This window comes from Sitophilus oryzae, unplaced genomic scaffold (genome assembly GCF_002938485.1).
Source record: "Sitophilus oryzae breed Bouriz unplaced genomic scaffold, Soryzae_2.0 scaffold_1167_pilon_pilon, whole genome shotgun sequence".
Classification (NCBI taxonomy): Eukaryota; Metazoa; Arthropoda; class Insecta; order Coleoptera; family Curculionidae; genus Sitophilus; species Sitophilus oryzae.
The window spans coordinates 1,134,188-1,156,838 of record NW_022145801.1 but is presented as its reverse complement, the minus strand read 5'-3'; the positions used below and the strand labels follow the sequence as shown (position 1 = coordinate 1,156,838).

Below are 22,651 nucleotides of genomic sequence, written 5' to 3'. Positions count from 1 at the left end.
CTTTAATTGGTTTTATCGTTATTGTTTTGTTACTTAGTTTAAAATAAATTGTATTTACATAAATTAGACTTTCTATCCACACGGAACCGACGAAAAACGTAACAGTATATTTAGCTATATTTTATGCATCCTATCATAACTACAGAAAAGTTCATTGCTAATCTTGTATTTGTTCGAATATATCTCTCGAAAATATATATCTATTTTAAATCTGATGACAGACAGAAAAATCGCAGACACCAATCTGCGACACATGAAAGCTCGTTAAAGGGAAGTAAACAACGGAAAGCGCAAATTTACATGAAAACGCGAGACATAAAGACGTGCGCCTCAATTTCATTCTTTCTTTTAAGAGATAAAGCAAAGTGCTTGCGGTTGCAACCTTTGAAGGGCAGACGACGGAATAGTTTACATTTAACGTAATAAAATTCAGTCGAGTGGTCGCTAGGGCTAATTGGTTATATTTTTATAGCTACTTTGATATTTGTACATTTAATTAGGTTTTTGTATTTGTCTCATGAATTTTATTCTAAAAAAAGATAAAAAGATTCATTTCATATAGTGGTAAATTTACATGAACAGAATAATAGTTTTTAAAAGAAGTTTAAAAGAAATATAAATTTCTACAGAAAAGTGAAGATAGAATTTTGTTTTCAGTAGTAAGAGATTGTGTGAGCGGGATTTTGTACAATCCGTACTTTTAATGTGTTTATTTTAGGTTATATGGGGTATTTTAAGTGCGGATAATAAAAGAACACATATCAAATAACTATCATAAATAAGGAGGCAGTGCTATTTTTAAAATTGAGTTATATATATATATATATATATATATATATATATATATATATATATATATATATATATATATATATATATATATATATATATATATATATATATATATATATATATAAAAAGAGCAAACGGGAGCCTAAAGCCCCAATTTGCCCTATCGCTCACATGAGCGATAGGGCAAAGTTGAGATTAGTTTATATAATAATTTACCTGTAGCAAGCGGGCACTAAACACAAATAAATAATAGAAAGATTTTACTAAAATTATGTTTAAATTTTTAATTGAAATAATTACCTCAAAAATACCCAATTTTCATGTTTAAACTTGTTTTAATTGTTTACATCTTTCAAATAATTACTTACAAATTTACCTAACTATCTCAACTAAAGTTGAAAAATTTGAACAAAATAAAGTCTACTTTTTCGTATATAGTAATAAAATAAAAACAAAAATTTTAATGCTGCAAGTATACACTTGCCGAGGCGATCCGAGGCCGAGACGACGCGACGCGAATTTGTACTTGGGGCCTCCTCTCGGGTCCTCTCGCCTCGCACTCTGAACGTTTTGCATCAAGTACACGCTTGCAGAGGGGACCCGAGGCGAGACAAGGCGAGTGTGTACTTGTACAAGACGAGGCTCTCGTCTTGCCTCGGTGCCTCTCGCCTCGTCTTGGGAGCGCTCGGTTTAGAGGCGGTCTCCAGCATGAGTCAAAGGAGGCGAGAGCCCTGGAAAAACTAAATAAAAGAGAGACATAATAGATTTTATATTTCTCTGTGGAAAAAGCGTTAAGTAAGAGGTCCCGCGAAAATATAGACGGTGCTATTCGGGATATTTCGGTATTCCTAGATCGTCTTCACAACTGCCTTTGATTTGACGCCTATTTTCGGTATTTAAATTATTTAATACAGTGGATAAACGATTTTTGTCAAAGAACCGAAAAATCTGTAAGAGAACTGTAGAAAAGAAAAATATTCTTTAATAGTCGCTTTCCGGGCTGTTTAAGAAAGAAAAACACGTCTATTAAAAGCTATGCACGAGGTTTTCATTCAGTTTGATGGAAAGTGTCTTTAAATTCAAACGTATGATTGCCAACCTAATTAAAACACCCATTAATTTCTATAAGTATCTACGTTTATTTTAATAATTAAGAAGCGATCAAACAAAAACGAAATAAATCCATTTTGAGATATTAGCAAAAAACGTATCGTTATTGCGTCTTTTAAATGAAGAAAATTATAATGTACGTGAAAGATATAATGATATAGACTTTTTGGACAGTGTTTTCGCTTTTTTGTCATCATTAACATAAAAATTATTACTCCATTTACAGACTTATTGATTAATCTCTTTTATCCCCAGTTAAAAACAAAGATTTATTTTTTGTAATGTAAAAGCGTATTTTAACGCAAAGTTAGGTAAAAAAGCTAATATTTTACGTTTACGCAGCATTATGTTGTTTTTTCATTTAATCTATTAATTCTTTTATTAAGTACTTTTTTAATACACCTGACCTTTGGATCCAAGTTAAGTAATCATGTTTGACGTCGTATTCGTTTTCATGATTTTCATAACACGTACAGTAGAGTGATAATCTATGATGGAATAGCCAAGGATCAAAAAAACAAAGCGTAGATGATTACGCGTCTACAAAATACCAGAAATACAAAATTAATCACAGGTGGATTTATCCTTTTCTGTTTAAAACTGATATATGCAATTTGATTTTGTGGATTTCCCTGTTTTTTTTTTATTTTTTCGACTTTCAGGTCGATTTTAAATGGGATTTAAGAAAAATGTATGCCCAAATTTCCCCAAAAGTGTTATTAAATTTATCTCGTTGAGCGCCTGATTGTTTTTATTATTACAAAATTATTCTTTCCTAAAAAATCCTTATGGGTTTTTCGTCACTGCACTGCAAAAAAAATCTACAAAATAAAATAGTTATTTTTTGTAAACACTTCTGCGTTAAACCTAAACGGACGCTGCTAGTCAGAAGTTGTGTTTACAGTAATAAAAATTTGCCTAACAAAGAAAAAAATGCTTAACATTTCGGAAAGTTTTCTCTTTCCGTCGTCGGAAGCAAAAAAATATAAAGAATCAAGAAAAAAACTATTTAAAATATTTAAATTGAACTATTCGAGAACACTTTACTTTTTAAAACAGATACGTCTACAAGAAATCGTTGACGTTCTGTTAAAATGACATTATATTAAGTTAAACTTCAAAAATTAACAATTACTACCTGATAATTACTTAATAAGGTAAAACCCAAAAGCCAAACTTTCTGTATGATTATTTTTAAGTTTCACGTATGTTATGTTTATTTATGTAATGTTCTTTAAAATCAAAGAAGCGATTGCCATACATTACTAACATCTACAGATGCATGAGCAATACATTTATTTTTATTAGATTGAATTAAAAAAGCCTCTTTTATTTTTCTTTTAGAGGCTATCGCTTCTTTCATTATAATTTTGGCCTTATTAAAATTTATTCTGTGCCCTGTGTCCCATGAATGCTGACAAATCTTAGATTTGTGAAAATCTCCCTTTCTTAAATAATCTTTATGTTCTTTAATTCTAACAATTAAAAGTCTAGATGTTTCACCAATGTAAAATTTATCGCATTCGCAGGGTATTTGGTATATTACATTTTTTGTTTGTTGTTCTGTATTCATTGGTTTAGTATGTGATAAAATTGATCAAGTGTATTTTGTGTTTTGAAAGATGTTTGTATGTTATATTGTTTTCCTATCCTTCTTATTTCTTCCGAAACGAAAATAAAAAAAAAAAACATAACATAACATACGTGAAATTTAAAAATAATCATACAGAAAGTTTGGGCTTTTTGGTTTTACCTTATTAAGTAATTATCAGGTAGTAATTGTTAATTTTGAAGTTTAACTTAATATAATGTCATTTTAACGAACGTCAACGATTTCTTGTAGACGTATCTGTTTTAAAAAGTAAAGTGTTCTCGAATAGTTCAATTTAAATATTTTAAATAGTTTTTTTCTTGATTCTTTATATTTTTTGCTTCCGACGACGGAAAGAGAAAACTTTCCGAAACGTTAAGCATTTTTTTCTTTGTTAGGCAAATTTTTATTACTGTAAACACAACTTCTGACAAGCAGCGTCCGTTTAGGTTTAACGCAGAAGTGTTTACAAAAAATAACTATTTTATTTTGTAGATTTTTCTTGCAGTGCAGTGGCGAAAAACCCATAAGGATTTTTTTGGATAGATGAATCCGCCACATAGGTATAGACATTTTTTAAAATTATTCTTCAGATTGTATTTATTAATGTAGCGCAAAATTTTATTGCTGTGTTTTTGAGCTATGTCTCGGGGCGCCTCGCTGGACCTCGCATTTTTTGTGGCGCCTCGGGTCCTCTCGGCGAGTGTGTACTTCTAGCATAAGAAATAAGGCATTAACTTTTTGACCATCAGTATAACCTGTAACTTATATTTTTTATGATATGATATTTATATATGATATATTTTTTTTATTAATTGTATCTCTATATTTTATAAAACAAAATTTCTAACTATTTTATTCCTTTAAATATTTTTAATAAAATTCATATTTATTTCAAATCTGATGGATGACGAGCGGACAAGCAGACGAGAAAATCAAAATTCGTATAACCCGGCACAATCGCAACTTTCAGACGCAAATCTGCGACACATCAAAGCTCGTCAAAGGGAAGTAAACAACAGGAAACGCGAATTTCCATGAAAACGCGAGGCAACGAGACAACCGCTTCAATTTCGTCGTTCCTTTTTAAGAAATAATGCAAAGTGCTTGCGGTTGCAACCTTTGAAGAGCAGACGCCGGAATAGTTTACAGTTAACGTAGTAAAATAGAATAGAGTGGTCGCTAGAGCTAATTGGTTATATATTTTATAACTACTTTAGATAATGATACTCTTTAATATTTTACACTTAGGCGAGGGAAAAATATATTTTTGATATTTTTTTGTACTTTAGTCTCATGAATTTAATTCAGAAGAAGACAAAAATAGAAAGCATCATTTAGGAATTTATATTTTTATAATAGTTTTATTTTAACAAAATATCAATTTGAAAAGGTTTAATTTAAATGTAATAAAATGGTAAATATATATATGTTACAGTTAAAGTCCGATATCCGGTTAATGTCGACATTAGCAAGTTAATGTTTGGGTTTGGTTTTGTTTTTGGTTGTTTTGTTGTGTGTTATTTTCGAGATTAACCAGGTATGTCGATTTTAACCGAATATCGGACCTTAACCGTAACATATACATTAGAAACAGTTTGTGTTAATTTACATTTGAATGAATTATGTAACAGATTTTTTTCAAATATTTAAGTTCAAAAATACAACCTACATACAGTGTGCTACAAATTCGAAGTACGAGCATTGGTATCTCGGAAACCGTAATCGTATACAAAGATGGTTAAATTGGAGAAAAGTTACGTCTTGGGATGTTCACCAAGATGTTATCAAAAAAGTTTTAAAAATTTCAAGGATTGCTAGGTTTTTTGGAAAAACGGATTTTTATGAAAATCAACTTTACTTTTTCCTGTCGTTACTTTTTGAAAATTAAAAAACTAATTACACATTCTCATAGCCACTTTATTAGGTTTATATTGTCGCGACCCCGTTTTAGAGGGTTGCGGCTAGGGACGTTTTAGGTATCGAAGATCATTAAAACAATCAATATATATAAAAACAAAATATAAATTTATTAAAGAATTAAATACAATAATTTAGGTAGGAGAAATGTCAAGCAGAATACCTTTTGACCAATAAAATATACTTAGAGAAAATATATAAAAAATATAAACTTACTTTACTGTCATTATGATACTTGGAGAACTCAACTCGACTGACCAGCATGACTTCTTCATTCGTTCTCCCCCGAGAGCCCCCTCGACTCTCCTCTGATTTACTTTTTAATTATTCTCCCATATTGATATTTACAACAATAAGAATTAAACAAAGTTCACCTTCAGATCTCAGTCTGACGTCAACTTGTTCTAGTTTAATTCTTATTGTGCAAATATTATGTTTATTAAAATATATTCCATTTAATATATTGGGTGATTTATTTTAATGATAAATCTAAAATTCTTGCTCTTGACATTTCCCCCGGTCCTGAAAAAGCTGGTCCCCAGCGTTAAATATAAAGAAAATAATGAGATTAAAATAAATTACGTTTAAATATAATAATAATTAAATTGCAATAACAAATAAAAATAGTGTAATATTTTTACACGAAATAAATAATAAAATTGAATACTCATAACATAGATAATATGTAATATAGGCAATGCAATATAGTTATAATAATAATGAAAACAAGATTTAGTGGAACTGTAACTTAAAATATTAATTCAATTAATTTTCTTGTACTCAAATATCTTGTACTTAAATATTTTTCTACACCACCACTTATGTGGCGGAGGCGCCGTTGTTTTTTTTTTAACAATTTCGCATACCAACGAGACGCGTTTATTTTTTTATGAAAATGTTAAATTAATAAAGTCTTTAATTTTTTAGCAACAATCAATGTATTTTTTAAATTTTTATATTATCTTTTGACCAGTAAATTGAACGCTTACTTTGATGATGATTTATACACTTATTTACATATATTTTAATTTATTTACAAATTTTTCGACTTAAGCAATATGTCCTATTACAATTATTTCAATTTTTTTCACCTCTAATAGCGATTCGATATTTTTAATCGTCGAATTCCTTTTAATATTCATTCATACATAACTTTCCTCTGTGTATTTTTTACCAAAACGATGCTTATATTTTTTATGTAATTGCTAAAATAACTATTTTTTTTTCGCGAGTCGTAATAAATTTCCAACACAAAACCTAAAATATTTTAAATGTATTGCAAAATATTTACTGCTATAAACAATTATCATGAACAATTATTATATTAAAATCAAAAACGTATCTTTCTATTTTTAACAGTAAAATGAAAAAATATATTAATTCAAATATTTTTATTTATTTTAGTTTATTGGAATAATCACTAAAATTTAAATATTTTTTTTTTTTGAAATATCATACGCACAAATACATAATTGTCTTCTATTTTCAAATATAAGTTTTAGTTACAATTTTATTTACTGCAATTGTGTTATAAAAATATCTAAACAGTGCTTACATAGACAAAATTCCTATTTGTTTGGATTTGAAAAATAATTTGTATTCTATTTCATGTTATATGTAGTGGGCGATAATTATTTATACTCTACTTAAAAATTCTATATTGAATTTTAATATGAATTAAAAATTAGCAAACCTATATTCATGATGTTTTTTAATAAAACACCTGTTCTGTCTGAGTTTATACAGCCACCTAATTTTGACCCTAGATTCGATTGCCCGGCGCCTCCACCACATGTCGCGACCCCGTTTTAGAGGGTTGCGGCTAGGGACGTTTTAGGTATCGAAGATCATTAAAACAATCAATATATATAAAAACAAAATATAAATTTATTAAAGAATTAAATACATTAATTTAGGTAGGAGAAATGTCAAGCAGAATACCTTTTGACCAATAAAATATACTTAGAGAAAATATATAAAAAATATAAACTTACTTTACTGTCATTATGATACTTGGAGAACTCAACTCAACTGAACAGCATGACTTCTTCATTCGTTCTCCCCGAGAACCCCCAAAACTCTCCTCTGATTTACTTTTTAATTATTCTCCCATATTGATATTTACAACAATAAGAATTAAACAAAGTTCACCTTCAGATCTTAGTCTGACGTCAACTTGTTCTAGTTTAATTCTTATTGTGCAAATATTATGTTTATTAAAATATATTCCATTTAATATATTGGGTGATTTATTTTAATGATAAATCTAAAATTCTTGCTCTTGACAATATGATAGTATTTTTAGATTTTCAAAGTACCTGAAAATTTGTGAGTTAGAGAGGCTAACTTATTTTTTCAACAAAACTATTTAATTATTATTTAAAATAATTTCAAGTCTGACTCTCTGAAATCAAATTTCTCATGTCAAAAATTTGACACCAATCTTCATCCAAATATCGATGTTAGTTTAGAAATTATTTGGAAAAAAAACAAATAAAAATGAAATTTCTACACCCTGTATCTCCGAAATAAAACATTTTAGGAAATAAATTTGGACCAAACCAAACCAAATCAAACTTTTTTATTTATTTTTATCTGCAGAATATGCTGCCGAAGTTTCCGGAATACAGTTCGAACCACCTTGTATATCGAGAAACTGTGGTTCTCGTTGAATTTGTTTGCCACTTTATGTCAGTTTAATAATATATTTCTTTTACTTTTATTTCTAGACGTTAAAGTTACTTTTTTATATTTTCTATCACGTCGCAAAAATTAATACTTTTGTGACGTTTGGAAAAAGATATTTTTTACTTTAATATTTTTAATTTTAAAATGTAATATATTCCTTAAGCATGTAATGATATAGCTAAATTACACAAATTTCAGATAGGTTGTAAACTAATGTTTCTAAAATCCAAATATTTTTAGTGACCTCTTTCTAAGAATTAGTTGCTTTTATTAGTAACGCGTTTATGCAAAAATACGTTTATTAGTAAATAAATACTTTTATATTAATTAATATAAAAATAAATCATCAAACAGACCTGATTAATTCTTCTATTAAAACTTAATCGAAGAAGCTGGTAAGAAATAAATGCATCCATTTGATATCGTGTCGCCTTTTTAAAATCCGAATTCAAAGATTCCTAAGAAGTAGTCAAACTTAATATCGTTCGTCGCATATTCGACTCGAATAAAACCGTTTTGTAGCAATATTAATAAGGCAAGACAGAGCGCATTATAACACTACGCTTTCAGGCGTAATTTATGCCAGCTCATATAATTTATCTTTTCAAATAGCTACGATAGACCAAATGCAAGCGATAATAGTCCTTTAGATGTCTGGGTAGAGGTATAAGTTTCTGTATTCTATTGAAAAGGAAATGTTTATTTTTGTATTTAAAATTAACATACATTATAAATTAGATTTTGACTGAATTTGAAATAAAATATCTAAATTAGGAATCAAGAATTTTTAATATAAATTTTTTAATTGTTTCAATGTTTTTTTTTTAGAATTTAGAATGAGTGGGAGGAGGGTTAATCACTGCGACCTTACAGATCCATTGTGTCCCCCTTTCTTGAGTCACAACTCATCATACAGTCCCAGAGCTTTGACAAAAGCCAGTATCTGGGACGGTTTTATAGAGGGTAGTTCTCCATCTCCAATATCAGTCGTACCAAAATTCATGACACGAATGGTTGTCGTCTCGGCGCACTCAGTGATGAGGTGTACTGGTGTTTCCCCAGAATCTGCATTCGCCGTTTTTTCTTAGTTTCAATCTACTGAGGTGTTCATTGTGGAGACAGTGTCCTGTTAAAAACCCCATGACAATTTGAAGATTGTTCTTACTTAAACCCAGGAAGATTTCTGATTTTTCTTGATCATAAGCCCTCAGAAACTTCTTCGAGTGTCTTAGACCGTTGCAAGATTTTCCATTCCAGGTTGCGGATGGAATCTTCCAAGTTCTTGAGTTCCGCCTTGAGTTGGTTACCACTTGGAAAGCAGAACGGTTCTGGTCCAGTCAGTGGAGCGCTCGCCCCCTTCCCAGCTATACTATTTGCTTGTTCATTGCCTTCTATCCCTTGGTGAGCAGGCACCCAGAGTAGGAGGACTTTGTTTTCTTTGCCTAATTTATTCAGCTTCTCTATGCATTCTTTGACCAATTTCGAATTGATTGAGACTGAGTTGATCGCTTTTAACGCTGCTTGACTATCAGACAAGATGGCTATTTCTTGTTTCCGATAGTTCCTATCTAAGATGAGTTGTGCGCATCTTTCGATAGCGTAGATTTCTGCCTGTAGGATACTAGGGTAAGTGCCCATTGGTTCGGAGTATTTAGCTCTCGGCCCAAACACTCCGATCCCTGTTCCCGTATTAGTTTTGGAAGCATCAGTATACCAAGTTATGGTATGGTCTTTTAACTGCTGGGCAAGCGTTTTGCTCTTCCAATCCTTTTTATTGCTCAATACTACATTGAGATGCTTCTCAAAGTTGTACGTTCTTGGCATATCGTCCACTGGGAGTTGCAGGAGTGGTATTTCCTTTATGAGGGTGTTCCAAGCCCCTGATCTGACAATTCTCCCAGTACTAATTCCGTTAGTGACCATTCTAATCATTGTCGCATTGGCATATCTACCAATGACAATGTGCAGTGGTGTTAGATCTAGTATGACCTCCATTGCTGCGGTTGGACAGGTTCTCATGGCTCCTGTGATGCAAACGTATGCTAGTCTCTGGACTTTGCATAGGTTTAGCCTTGCCGTTCGTTGCTCTAGTTTTGTGTACCAGGCAACTGCTCCATAAGTAATCATGGGTCTTACTATCATGGTATACATCCAGCGCAAAATGTTAGGGGAGCAGCCCCATCTATTTCCGGCCAGTCTTCTGCATATCATGAGAGCCTTTATGGCTTTGCTGGTAGCGTTCTTAATATTCCTGTTCCACAGGAGTTTACTGTCCAGGGTTATACCCAGGTATTTAACTTCCTGTGTTGGCAGTATTTCCTTTCCATCTAGTTGGATTCTTTTCAAGTTTTTCAGACTTCGCTTTCTGGTGAATGGCACTATCGCGGTTTTGTCTGAGTTGATACTCAGCCCGACAGTTCTACACCATCTGTCAGTGATACGGAGTCCTCTTTGTATAATATCACACAAGGTGTCTTCATGTTTCCCCCGAGCGATCATGACTATGTCATCTGCATACCCAATGCAGTGTATTCCCGCTAGAGTTAATTCGTCTAGTAGTTCATCCACCACCAAGCTCCACAGCAAAGGGGAGGTTACTCCACCTTGTGGAGTTCCTTGCGTTGTTTTAACAGCTACAGTTTTGGTGCCCATCTGAGCCTCTGCTGTTCGTGTTGACAGCATTTCCCAAAACCAGCGAATAATAGTTCTGTTCACCCCTCTTGTTTCTAGAGATCGCCTGACCACCTTATGTGGTATATTGTCAAACAATTGTCATTGTTTCAATGTTGATTAAGTATTTTTTTAAATATATATGTTTATAGTCTATAAATACATGTTTAGAAGAACAGAAAGAAAAATAAATATAAATATATTTTGTTTATATTCAAAAAACAGTTCTCTCGAGTGCTTTGACTTTATCGAAAATAAAAATATTGTGATTTTTTTTTATTTGTTTCCAAATATCTTCTACACAATGTATGTAGCCAAAAATGTAGATTTATAAATTTTAAAAACTTCTATTTTGTAAATCGTATCAAATCGATTGTGTAAAACCTAATCTAATTTTACACAATACTTGTAGGTATGATTAACATTTCTTTGTAGTTTCTAGTATTTTTAGTAAGGTCCGACAGAGATCTCAGTCTCGTTCTCGGCATAATAACGCCGAGATTATCGGCCACGGCCGAGACTGCTCACAATCGTCAAGTTAGCTTATTTTTGAGCATAATGCTCCACCTATCGATGCAAATGTGCGTGAATGAAATACTCGTCCAAAGTCGAAAAAAAAAACAATGGATCATATCTGATCGATATATGATCTGATCGAATCACGAAGGGGATTTCCCAGACGGCTGAAGAATCGCTTTCGTATTTCTATGCGTAATCAATGAACGAAATGTTAGATGTTAGTGTCTTATTAATGTATGTTTTATAAATTTAAAAGACTTTTTTTTTAAATGAATTAGTCGTATATCCTACTAATAAGTAAATTTTTTTGTGTAATTATTTACCTCCATACAGAGTTTTGAAACCAGCAGCTTATACATTTCTAGTCTGTACCACCAACTATTTAGTCTCTAGCAAACAACTATTTAGAAAAAATATGATGAAACACTGCACAATTAAAACGACACAATTTGAAAGGATGCAATGCTGAAAAAAAAACAGTCTCGGCCGATACTAATTATCCAGGTTCGGTCGGACCTTAATTTTTAATGACATCAACATATAAATGACAATCATATGTAAAAGAATTGTGTCAAATTAGGTTAGATATTATAAGTTGGATTTTGGCTATTTTATAGCGTTTTCTGCTCCATATTTTGATCTTTGTCTCACAAGACATCCCTTTTCAAAATGGTTAATAACTTAAAGATTGAAATATAGACTATTACAAGGAATCATTTTTCATTATATCGCATTCATTTTATAACTAACACAAGATTGAGTAAACATACAATGTTTTTTTAGAAAATTCAGAATATACTTATTAGAACCATGTCAAATAAATTAATGTCAAATAGTATATTTCAATATAATAGAAATAGTACGAGCGCTAGCAACGTCTCGTCGAGAAAACAAGTATTTTAAGAAAGCTGGCTCTCGATATATCTTTTACTATGCTCTCTGGAATAGCTTGCGGGTCGTCTGGCTGATGATAGACGTTGCGTTCACTACTGCGCATCGAAGAAGATCCTATATTTTTTATTTAGTCCTTTAAATTTTAGTATTGAATAAAAATCCAAGTCTCCATAGCGCCGCGTGAAAAGTCTGAGTTCGAGACCGGCTCGGGGTATAAACTTTTTTATTTTATTTTCGTTTATATTCTGATAATAAAGTATTAAATATTTGTATTAAATATTTTTTTAAGTCTGGCAAATTATTTTTGTATTTCTTCAGAATTTCAGCCATACCAAAATAGTACTTTTTTTGTTGTATATCCCATTGCCACTGGCACGTTATTTTCAATAACAAAAAAAATATTTATTAAATTTAAATAATTTTTCTACTTTCATTATACCATATGATCGAATAAAAACGGCGTCAACGATGGCTATGAAATGAAGATCGCTGTCATTTTATTTGTAAAATTATATGGGAAATGTAATCATCGTCATTTCCAAGCCAACTGGACGCCGTTTTTTTTCGATCATACGGTACTACAAATTTGCAAATTTGACAAGAATCAATTTAATTGTATAATCGACATAAAAATAGAAATATTTTCAACATCTACTCTATTAATAAAAATACTCTTTGTTATTTGTTAATGGTATAATAAGCTAGTTTGTTATAGTATAATATATAGAATAAAATATGCTTTTTAAATGTTTTTTGTAATACAAAATCCATTGCAGGTATATTTTTTACCAATAATTTTAGTTATTATAGTTTGTTATAGATATTACAGTTATTATGAAGTAAAACTAACTAAACATCAAAAGGATTTTTTTAAAAGTTTACAGTAAATATGTACCTTTAATGTGTATTGAATAAATGAATATAATAAATACAAACCTATAATATGAACGTAATTCAAATGGAAATGTAATGCACACAGGAGCAAAATATTATGTTATAGATATGCAGAATCTCGTAGATTTAGTAAAGATGTTTATGTAGTAACGTAAACAACCGTTGTCACCAACACCATTAAGCTTTGTTGCATTTGTGTACCACCACATTTAACGGTCTACTTAGATTATTGGCCATAAGACGACAAACAACAGATTCATTGCCTCAAAGCTAATGACAAAAGCTACATTATACAGGGTGACAATTTTAAAAGTAGCAATCATGAATATATTTCAGTCAAAATATACTGTCAGGAAGATTTTAAATATATTTATTATTTATTAAGTATAACAGAAAGAACATTGACTCTTCTGATGTGTAATTGAAACATTTATGATGAAATTATTTGTCTAAGAAAAAGTCAGATTTACTAGTTTTTAACAATGTTATTTTCTTTTAAACACCAATATCTCAAAAACTAACCGTGAAATTTAAGATCTTGTTATAAGACCATCTATGCTATAACCATATATATATATAACCATCTATGCTATATATCTTATATCTAAGACTACAAGGAACCCATGATCTTATAACCACATGTCATATCATTAAGTATGTATTAAAAAAAGTTGTAATGGTTATCTTCTAAATAGAGGATGGATGATACAAAAAATCAAGTGATTCCTTCTCAAATATTCTATAAAACATTTTTTTTAAATATAAATACCATTTTTATATGATTTTAATAAATAATATCTATCATGTGCTCATATTTATCATGTAATGTATATGCTCACTACAGTATACACAGACCTCTGCAAACTGAAATCACATCTACATAGGATATGACTGATGGTAGACGTCGAATGCCGACTCTGTATTGAAAGTTATGTTAACTTTAAATAAGCAACAAGTCCACAAATGACGCTATGTTTTCCCTCCTTAATAAAGTTTACTCCAGCCTAAACAACCATCATTCTACAGCAACAATTTTCTGTGATTTTTCTAAGGCGTTCGATTGTGTAAATCATAAGATCCTAATTAATAAACTGCAGCACTATGGGTTCAGGGGATCATCTCTCGAATGGTTTAAGTCGTATCTGAGCAACAGAAGTCAACTTGTGAGGGTGGATACCACGTTGTCTTCTAGCAAGCCAATAGAATGTGGAGTACCACAAGGCTCAGTACTAGGCCCTATTTTGTTTCTTCTTTTTATTAACGACATTGCTAACATAAACATCAGTGGCAAAATATGTCTTTTTGCGGACGACACTAGCTTCACTTGGAGCAACAAGGACATCGCGGCACTTCATAGGATTATATCAAATGACTTAATCACCATTAAATCTTGGTGCGATTCGAACCTCCTGAGTCTCAACATTTCTAAAACTAAGGCTTTGTCGTATAAAAACTCGTTGCAGCCTTTTGTACTTGACAACACCACCATTGACGTCGTAAAATCCGTAAAATTCTTAGGGCTTGTTGTGGACAATTCTCTGAAATGGGACATACATATCGAAGCTTTGTCGAAAAAATTGAGCTCTGCCTGTTTTGCATTAAGGTCTGTTTCTAAGGAGCTTAACTTGTCAGTGGCTAGAACTGTTTATTATGCACTTTTTGAGTCGCACCTCAGGTATGCCCTTCCATTCTGGGGTACGTGTTGTGCGGCTCAATTTGACCGCATTTTCAAGCTCCAGAAGAGAGCTGTTCGATATTCACTGGGACTAAACAGCAGAACTCATTGCCGGGGCTTTTTTAGAGAATTAAAAATATTGACTCTTCCTTCCTTATTTATATTTGAATCCGTTTGCCTAATACGTAAACATGTATCAGCTTCTCAAGAAAGGCCATCTCACACTTATCCACTCAGGAACGCGGAGCAAGATCTTTATCTACCTACCCCACGCTCAGAGTTAGTTAAAAGTTCAATATTATACAACTCGAAAAAAATGCACAATCACCTGCCATTTGAAATCAAATCCATAACATCATTTTTTTCATTTCGCAAAGCATTGAACTCTTATTTACTAGACAAGGCTTTCTACGCCGTAATGAATTATATTTGAATTGAAAATCGAATTTGATCTTGAAAACACTGGTCTAATGTTTGCTATTGTTATATTTACTAATGACATCGAAATTAATTTATTTAGAGGTCATTGATATTTTGCTATAAACTGGCTAAATATTTTTGAATATTTTTTTATTTTTTTGTTCTTTGACATTGTAAACATTTATATATGTTTATTTTAACAATAAGACTGACAATATTATTTGTATAATGTTTTGTATTATCTTTTGTTTGTTTGTTTGTGTACCTTGTTATTTGTTACTTTGTTTGTTAGTTTACCTTTGTCCACAAATTGAAAAATTTTTTGACAATAAAGGCATTTATTTATTTATTTATTTATATTTATTTATTTATTAAAGATTGTAGAACTGATTAATATTAAACTTACCGGTTATAATCCATAACTCTCTTAGACATTCTTCTCTAGTTTTTTGAAAATCTGTAGTCTGATGGTGTTCACCTCCACCTTCTAAAAACTTGAATAACAATGCTCCAAGCAGGGCGTATCCTATCATAAGAACAAAAAGGCTTGTTCGTCCACACAACATGGCTACAGAACATTTTTTTGTGTTGGTGTCGTATTCTTGGTCGGTTTCTTGCATCTGAAACAAAGTATGATTTGTTATTAATTAAAAAAAAGTCATTTTAAGACTGGTGATCATTAGTATACAACAAAACATTAATTTTGAAAATGTTCTCTATGTACAGGGTGGGTCAAATTCGACGCTTTTAAATGGAAACACCCTTTTCTATTGGAGATAGGCGAAAACTAATATCGGTGTCTGGAGCTCAATTTTCATCAAAAACATAATGGTGAAAACCGCACATCAATATCTGTTACCGTTTCGGAGTTACGGGGTGTTTTTCAAAAATGTGCATTTTTAACAAATCGCTGTAACTTTTTTACTATGGAAAATTTTGTATTTCTATGAAAACATTTCCAAAGCACCTTTTTACGTAAAATTTAATGGTTTAAGTATAATTTTTTTAAAATTAATAATTTAAGAGTTATCAACAGAAAAATTGATTTTTTATTTGGGACACCCTCTATATTTTTAATTAACTGAAAAGAATTTAACATTACCTTTCCAAAAATATAGCACACTTGATATTTTGTTATAATCCCCTTTGCAATACAGAGTTTTTAAAAGTTCGCCACTTTAAACTAGTAGGCTTTGGACCACTTATTGATAATATGCCCTTAATGGAACTCGAAAATATATTTTTCCAGCAAGACGACGCACCGCCCCTGAACGCTGAAGTTATTAGCATATTTTTGCAGCCAATTTCAAGAATAATTGAATAGCTAACCAAGATCCCAGCCGTTGGACGTCGAGGCCGCCTGACTTAGTGCCCATGGATCTAATTCCATGGATATATTTGTGGAAGAATAAAGGTTCCTTATTCTTCCGTATAATCTAAACAAGAATTAGAAATACTGAGCAGTTATGAGAGGGTATCTTTCACCCCCACTGAGTTAATGAATTCCGCGAGAAATGTTCAAAAACTGCCCCGTCTGTCCATAACAGAAGACGGTCAATATGTCGAACACCAGTAGCAAAATCTCATGTCTTGGTTTGCTATTTATTTTTATTCTTATTAGATATAGTTTAAATGTGTTGATGCTGGTTAAATATATTTTAAATTGTTATAAAGTTCTGAATCTCTCATAGCAAATATTATTTTCGTTTTAATTGATGCTCACAGCTAGAATTTCTTTGCATTACAGCCGGTGCCATTCAAAGCCTACTTATTTAAAGCGGGCGAATTATATACTCTATATCTCGAAGAGGAATCGAGCAAAATATTTAGTGTGTTATCTTTTTGGAAAGGTAATTTTAAATTCTTTTCAATAAATTAAAAATATACAGGGTGTCCCATATAAAAAATCAAATTTTCTGTTGATAATTCTTAAATTATTAATTTAAAAAAAAAATTATACTTAAACCATTAAATTCTTAATTCACGTAAAAAGGTGCTGCTACGTGAAAGTTACAGCAATTTGTTAAAAATGCATATTTTTGAAAAACACACCGTAACTCCGAAACGGTAACAGATATCGATATGCGGTTTTCATCATCATATTTTTGACAAAAATTGAGCTCCAGACACCGATATTAGTTTTTGTCTATCTCCTATAGAAAAGGGTGTTTCCATTTAAAAGCGTCGAATTTGACCCACCCTGTACAGGGTGGGTGAAATGTGGGGGGTGGGTCTTTTTACGCCACAGGAAGTGTCATTTTTTACCCTAATAAAACAATATATTATTTTACAAGTTACAGTATTATTTTATATTGCTATAAAAGGAGAAATATAACCTTTCAGTATATAATGATCAAAGGACTACGTACTCGTACAGGTATTCCGAGATTTTATATTATTTTATCCATACATGGCAATATTTCTTCAGTCTATCGATAAAGAAATAGCGATTACCAGGCCCTCTAGCTTTTGTTATAAGATTTTCTGCCTTCGACTGGCTCCGTATGCACACTAGATTATATTTTATTAAATTAGATTTCCCAGTACGAGCATATATGCTCTTGGAAACAAAGGAACTCGAAATATTGCTTCAAATATATATCAAATCTTCTATATATAGTTTTATGAAATAGTTTATATTTTTCTTTTATAGATTTTTGTTAATTGTCTAAATAACTATAAATTAAATCAGTTTATTTACCATTTACAAACTATTATTTTAAATGATTTCAATAATTGAAATCAAGCTTTTAGGGAAAACCAAATAATTTGACTCAAAAAAGTCAATAAAAACTGGAAGCTGGTGAATAATTTAATGTTTTATTTTTATTTTACAGGGTGAGTCAACGATAGAGTAAAGTCCATTATCTCATTTGTTTCGAGGTTTACAAAAAATATTAAATATAAAAGTTGTAGAGATGGTTAAGATACACATTTTAAAATTATTATACAGTATACAGGGTGCTTCAAAAAAGTGTGGCGAATATAACATATGTTTTTTTAAATGCCAACACCCTATTTTTTATTTCATTTTTGGATTCTGCGTAAAATTTCATAACTTTTTTATATACAATGTTATATACCTAAAATTAATAGTTTTTGTTATATTTAAATTTGTTTAAACAAATGTTAGATTGCAGTGTAATAAAAAATTGTCATTGATGGCATTGATTCTGAAGTTGGACAACTAACATTTGGTAGGAGAATTTTATAGAGATATAGAAAAAGACCTATGTAAAGATATTTTAGTTAGATGTTACAGGGTGTTCAAAATATATTTATGAATTTCAACTACTTAAAATTAAGAAATTTCAATTTTTTTAAATGGTACACCCTATATATTATAATTTTTTCTGATAGATTTTACAAAACTCTTCAACTTTTATTAAGTATGTCATATACCTATTTTTATTAGTTTGCAATTTATTCCAATTTTTTCTATTTTTACCCATATTTTTAATACAATTGCGCTATAACATCATAGTCGCTATGATAAAAAGTAATAATTATTAGAATTTCATGTCTGTTAAGCAAATTAAGAACACAATTTGAATTTTAGTTTAATTTGTTGTAGTAAGTATAAATGGTAGAGATAATAGTTACAGATTTTCTTGAAATGAATTAGTCAATGTGATTGATATACACGGACAAGCCTAGAAAACCACATTTTTTTGGTTCAATACTATAGATTATATAGTATTTTGCTAACTACTATAAGAATAGATATATATTACCTAGAAAACATCTTCAGTGTGTAATGGGACGGTTTTGCGGCAGTAGTAATATTGGCTTTACCAAATGAATTATAAACTAGAATTACTACGAGAAAACTTTACTGTATGTCGAAGAAAATTGCTATATCAGTAGTCTTCAGCAATTAGGTAATCTAGTATTACCCTAATCTGTGGCTATTCGCCCTGACTAAAAATCCCAAGTGTCATCTTTCATAATATGAAAATACACCAAGAAATTCACTACTGCGATTTAGTTTATTTGAGTAAAGTTAATTAATTTTAACTAATACCAGCAATTGTAACTAATTATGAAGCTATTTGTTAAAGGGAAGTAATAAATATTTTTGTTTTGTCATGGCAACTATGATTTTATAGGGTAATTGTATTAAAAATATGGGTAAAATAGAAAAAAATGGGAATAAATCGCAAACTATTAAAAACAGGTGTTTGACATACTTAATAAAAGTTGAAGAGTTTTGTAAAATCTATCATTTAAAAAATTTGAGATTTTTTAATTTTAAGTAGTTAAAATTCATAAATGTATTTTGAACACCCTGTATCATTTAACTAAAATATCTTTACATATATATATTTTTTCATCTCTATAAAACTCTCCTACCAAATTTTGGTACTCCAACTTCAGAAACAATGGCACTACTGACAATTTTTTACCACACTGCAATTTAACATTTGTTTAAATAAATTCAAATATTACAAAAACTATTAATTTTAGGTATATAACATTATATATAAAAAAGTTATGGAATTTTACGCAGAATCTAAAAATAAAATAAAAAATAGGGTGTTGCATTTAAGAAAACATATGTTATAGCCGCCACACTTTTTTGAAGCACCTTGTATACTCTATAATAATTGTAAAATGTGTATCTTAACTATCCCTATAACTTTTATATTAAACATTTTTTTGTAAACCTTGAAACAAATGAGATAATGGACTTTACTCTATCGTTGACTCACCCTGTACAGTATGTCCCCAGATTGTCTTTACAAGAGGAAAAACTTTTTTGTGAAAGCGTTTCGAAATTGACAATTTTTGATATTTATTTGAGCTTCGAAATGACATTCTTTTAGGCACTAGTGTCTAAAAGTGACACTTGTTTAGGCACTAGTGCCTAAAAGTAAAAAATTAAACGTTAGAATCAATGAAAATATTTATTTATTATAAATATTAAAGTTACAATTATTTAAATTATTAAAGGGAATACAATAGGCATCCAACTTTTCGTCTCTAAGACAAATGCAAGCTGTAGGAGTCGGAATAAGTAAATTTCTTGTACTGGCAATGCTGGTGGCTTCTGCTCCTACGTAAACTGCTTTTAATTTCTTATTTGGCGTATCTTTCTGTCCCATGATTCTTTTTGCTATTTCTGTTCAATTGAATTTTCAATGTAACCTCTTCAGCAACGGAGCGTGGTCCTGTCCGCTCATGAATCTGCCAGCATTGTTGTAGGGCTGCGCCGGAAACAATGACCAGTGTATTCAATGGCGTTGGAGAGTCCAAGAAATTCCGCTATCTTTATTGGAATACCCCAAATTGTATTGGTTCCAACTGGCAGGGTACAGCAATGATTTATTCTATACGTCAAGAAAAATCGCTGATGTGTCACATTGAGTGGTCGAAGTTTTGCGCAGGTTTTGCGTACTTACAAAATATATGTAAGAAATTGGTAGCATCAATTGGTCCCTCAGTAACCCAAGCAGCATTTTTTGTTTTATAAGTGTGTTAGGAAACTTCCCAACACCATATTATACAACCTAAACCCATCTAGAATGGTTGTCGTCTAGAATGAGTTATTGGTAACCATTATATAACACTTATATGCCCTAAACGGTCCATTTTATAACTGTTCCTATGGTAACCCTTAACACTCAAGGTGTGCAACCAAAGTCCTGAAAACTTTCTCAACACCTTTATATATCCTATCGAGTTACCGCTATAAAACTGAAAAAGGGTATATAATAGTTATATAGCGGTGGTGAGAAGGTTTCCAGAGACTACCTCCATAGAAATATCGCGCATGCGCGTTTTTTGAAAATATACTGGTTTCTTTCTGACTAACTACTTTAATATTTGCCTCTTTTTTTAACATAAAAAGCAGATATGATCTTATTGCTCCAAGTTGTCCTACGCAGATAATCCAGACCAGAAACGAAAGAGACAAAATGACGCCATCCTTGTCATAGCCTACAAAAGCGTTTGCGTTATGCAAATGACTTTATAGAAATTACTGGCTTAATAACATCTATTGAGCCTATCTAGAGTACTAAATACAGATGTGATATTAAATTTACTGTGTGAAAATCAATTTTACCTCCAAAAAACACATGCGCCCCCAAAAGCAGAATTATTTAATAGATTTTTTTATAAACAAAAAAAATATGGTTAAATTTTTGTAATGAAAGTCAAATTTATTAATCTAAATAATAGAACATACGACTTTTTTAAAACATAGAAATAACTGGCAACTGGCCAAAATATAGTTTTGTACCAGTTTTCAACGTTATCTTAGAAATACTCATTGTAGCCAAAAATGAAGAGATCAATAATAATGGCGTCCATTATATTTAAAGTGCTATATATTACTTTAGGGTCTATAACATAGGTACTCATCAACCATTATATAAATTTGGTTACTTAAGGTTGCGTAAATGAGTTTGGGTTATTTAAAACACCAATTTTAGTGTTTTATACAACTAAAGGTGATACAAATCACCATTATAAATGCCGGGGTGTTTATGGCTACTTTTAGTCACCCAGGAAACGTTTATGTAACCCGAGGTGTCGACTGTAGCGATTCCCTGCGAACGAAGTTTGACATTACAGCAATTTGACAGAAAATGTGCAGAAAACAAAACATAACCTCATAAAATTGAAATAATACTGTTTTGGTTCAATTTGATCTATATTTAAAGTGGTAGGAGTTTTCAAGAGTTCTAGGGTCCTTTGGTACTTTGGTAGAACAGTTATGAATGAATTGACTATAGAAAAAAACTCTTTAAGTGCAGAATGTGTAATGTTCAAGCGCAAAGCTCATTCTCTTATGTTATGCATTCTTTAATGCCTTAACCAGGCATCTTCCTGTTCCTGATCGTTTTGGCAACTTTCTGTTGGAAATATCTCAGGTTGATCCTGATCTCTGCTTGTGGATGGTAAATTTGCATGTTGGCTTTCAATATTGGTAGATGTAGTTTGAATGAGGTTTGGATTATTCCTATTTTTTTTTTTAACTCTGAAGAACCTTCCTTTTGAACGTACATGTATTTTTGTGTTTTGTCCAGTTTATTTTTTTATTATTTATTATAATACCGAATTTCTTTGCTTGCTAACATATTATTTGTTTTGATTATATTAAAAATTTGAGGTTATGTCATTAGGTTTGATATTGATTTGAGGAAACAATTATATAACTTGTAGTGTTATTGGTTACATAATGGTGCTTAATAACACCTTTAATTATATAGTGTATATCTTGCGTACCTTTCTAACACCTAATACCAGAAGTTATATAAAATAGATGTGAACACCTTTATAAAACCTTACTATGAAACCTTTAGTAACAAGAACGTCTAGTTTTATAAGGAAAATGATAAACAACGTTTTAAGGTTACTATTAGTGATAAGTGACCAACGCTACACTTATATAAATCAAAACACTGTAAGATACCAATGAGACATGTATTAAACCTTTATATAACTAACCTTGAGGATATATAACCTAAAGG

General features: G+C 30.8%; 1 protein-coding gene across 1 annotated transcript in view; it reads right to left on the bottom strand.

Annotated features, from left to right (window-relative positions):
• The window catches only part of LOC115888323, a 422,982-nt gene that overhangs the window by 151,306 nt on the left and 249,025 nt on the right, over positions 1-22,651 (bottom strand). Inside the window, exon 3 of the mRNA XM_030908013.1 lies at positions 15,580-15,793. Coding sequence (XP_030763873.1) covers positions 15,580-15,793 — 214 coding nt within the window. The remainder of the gene's footprint in view (positions 1-15,579; positions 15,794-22,651) is intronic.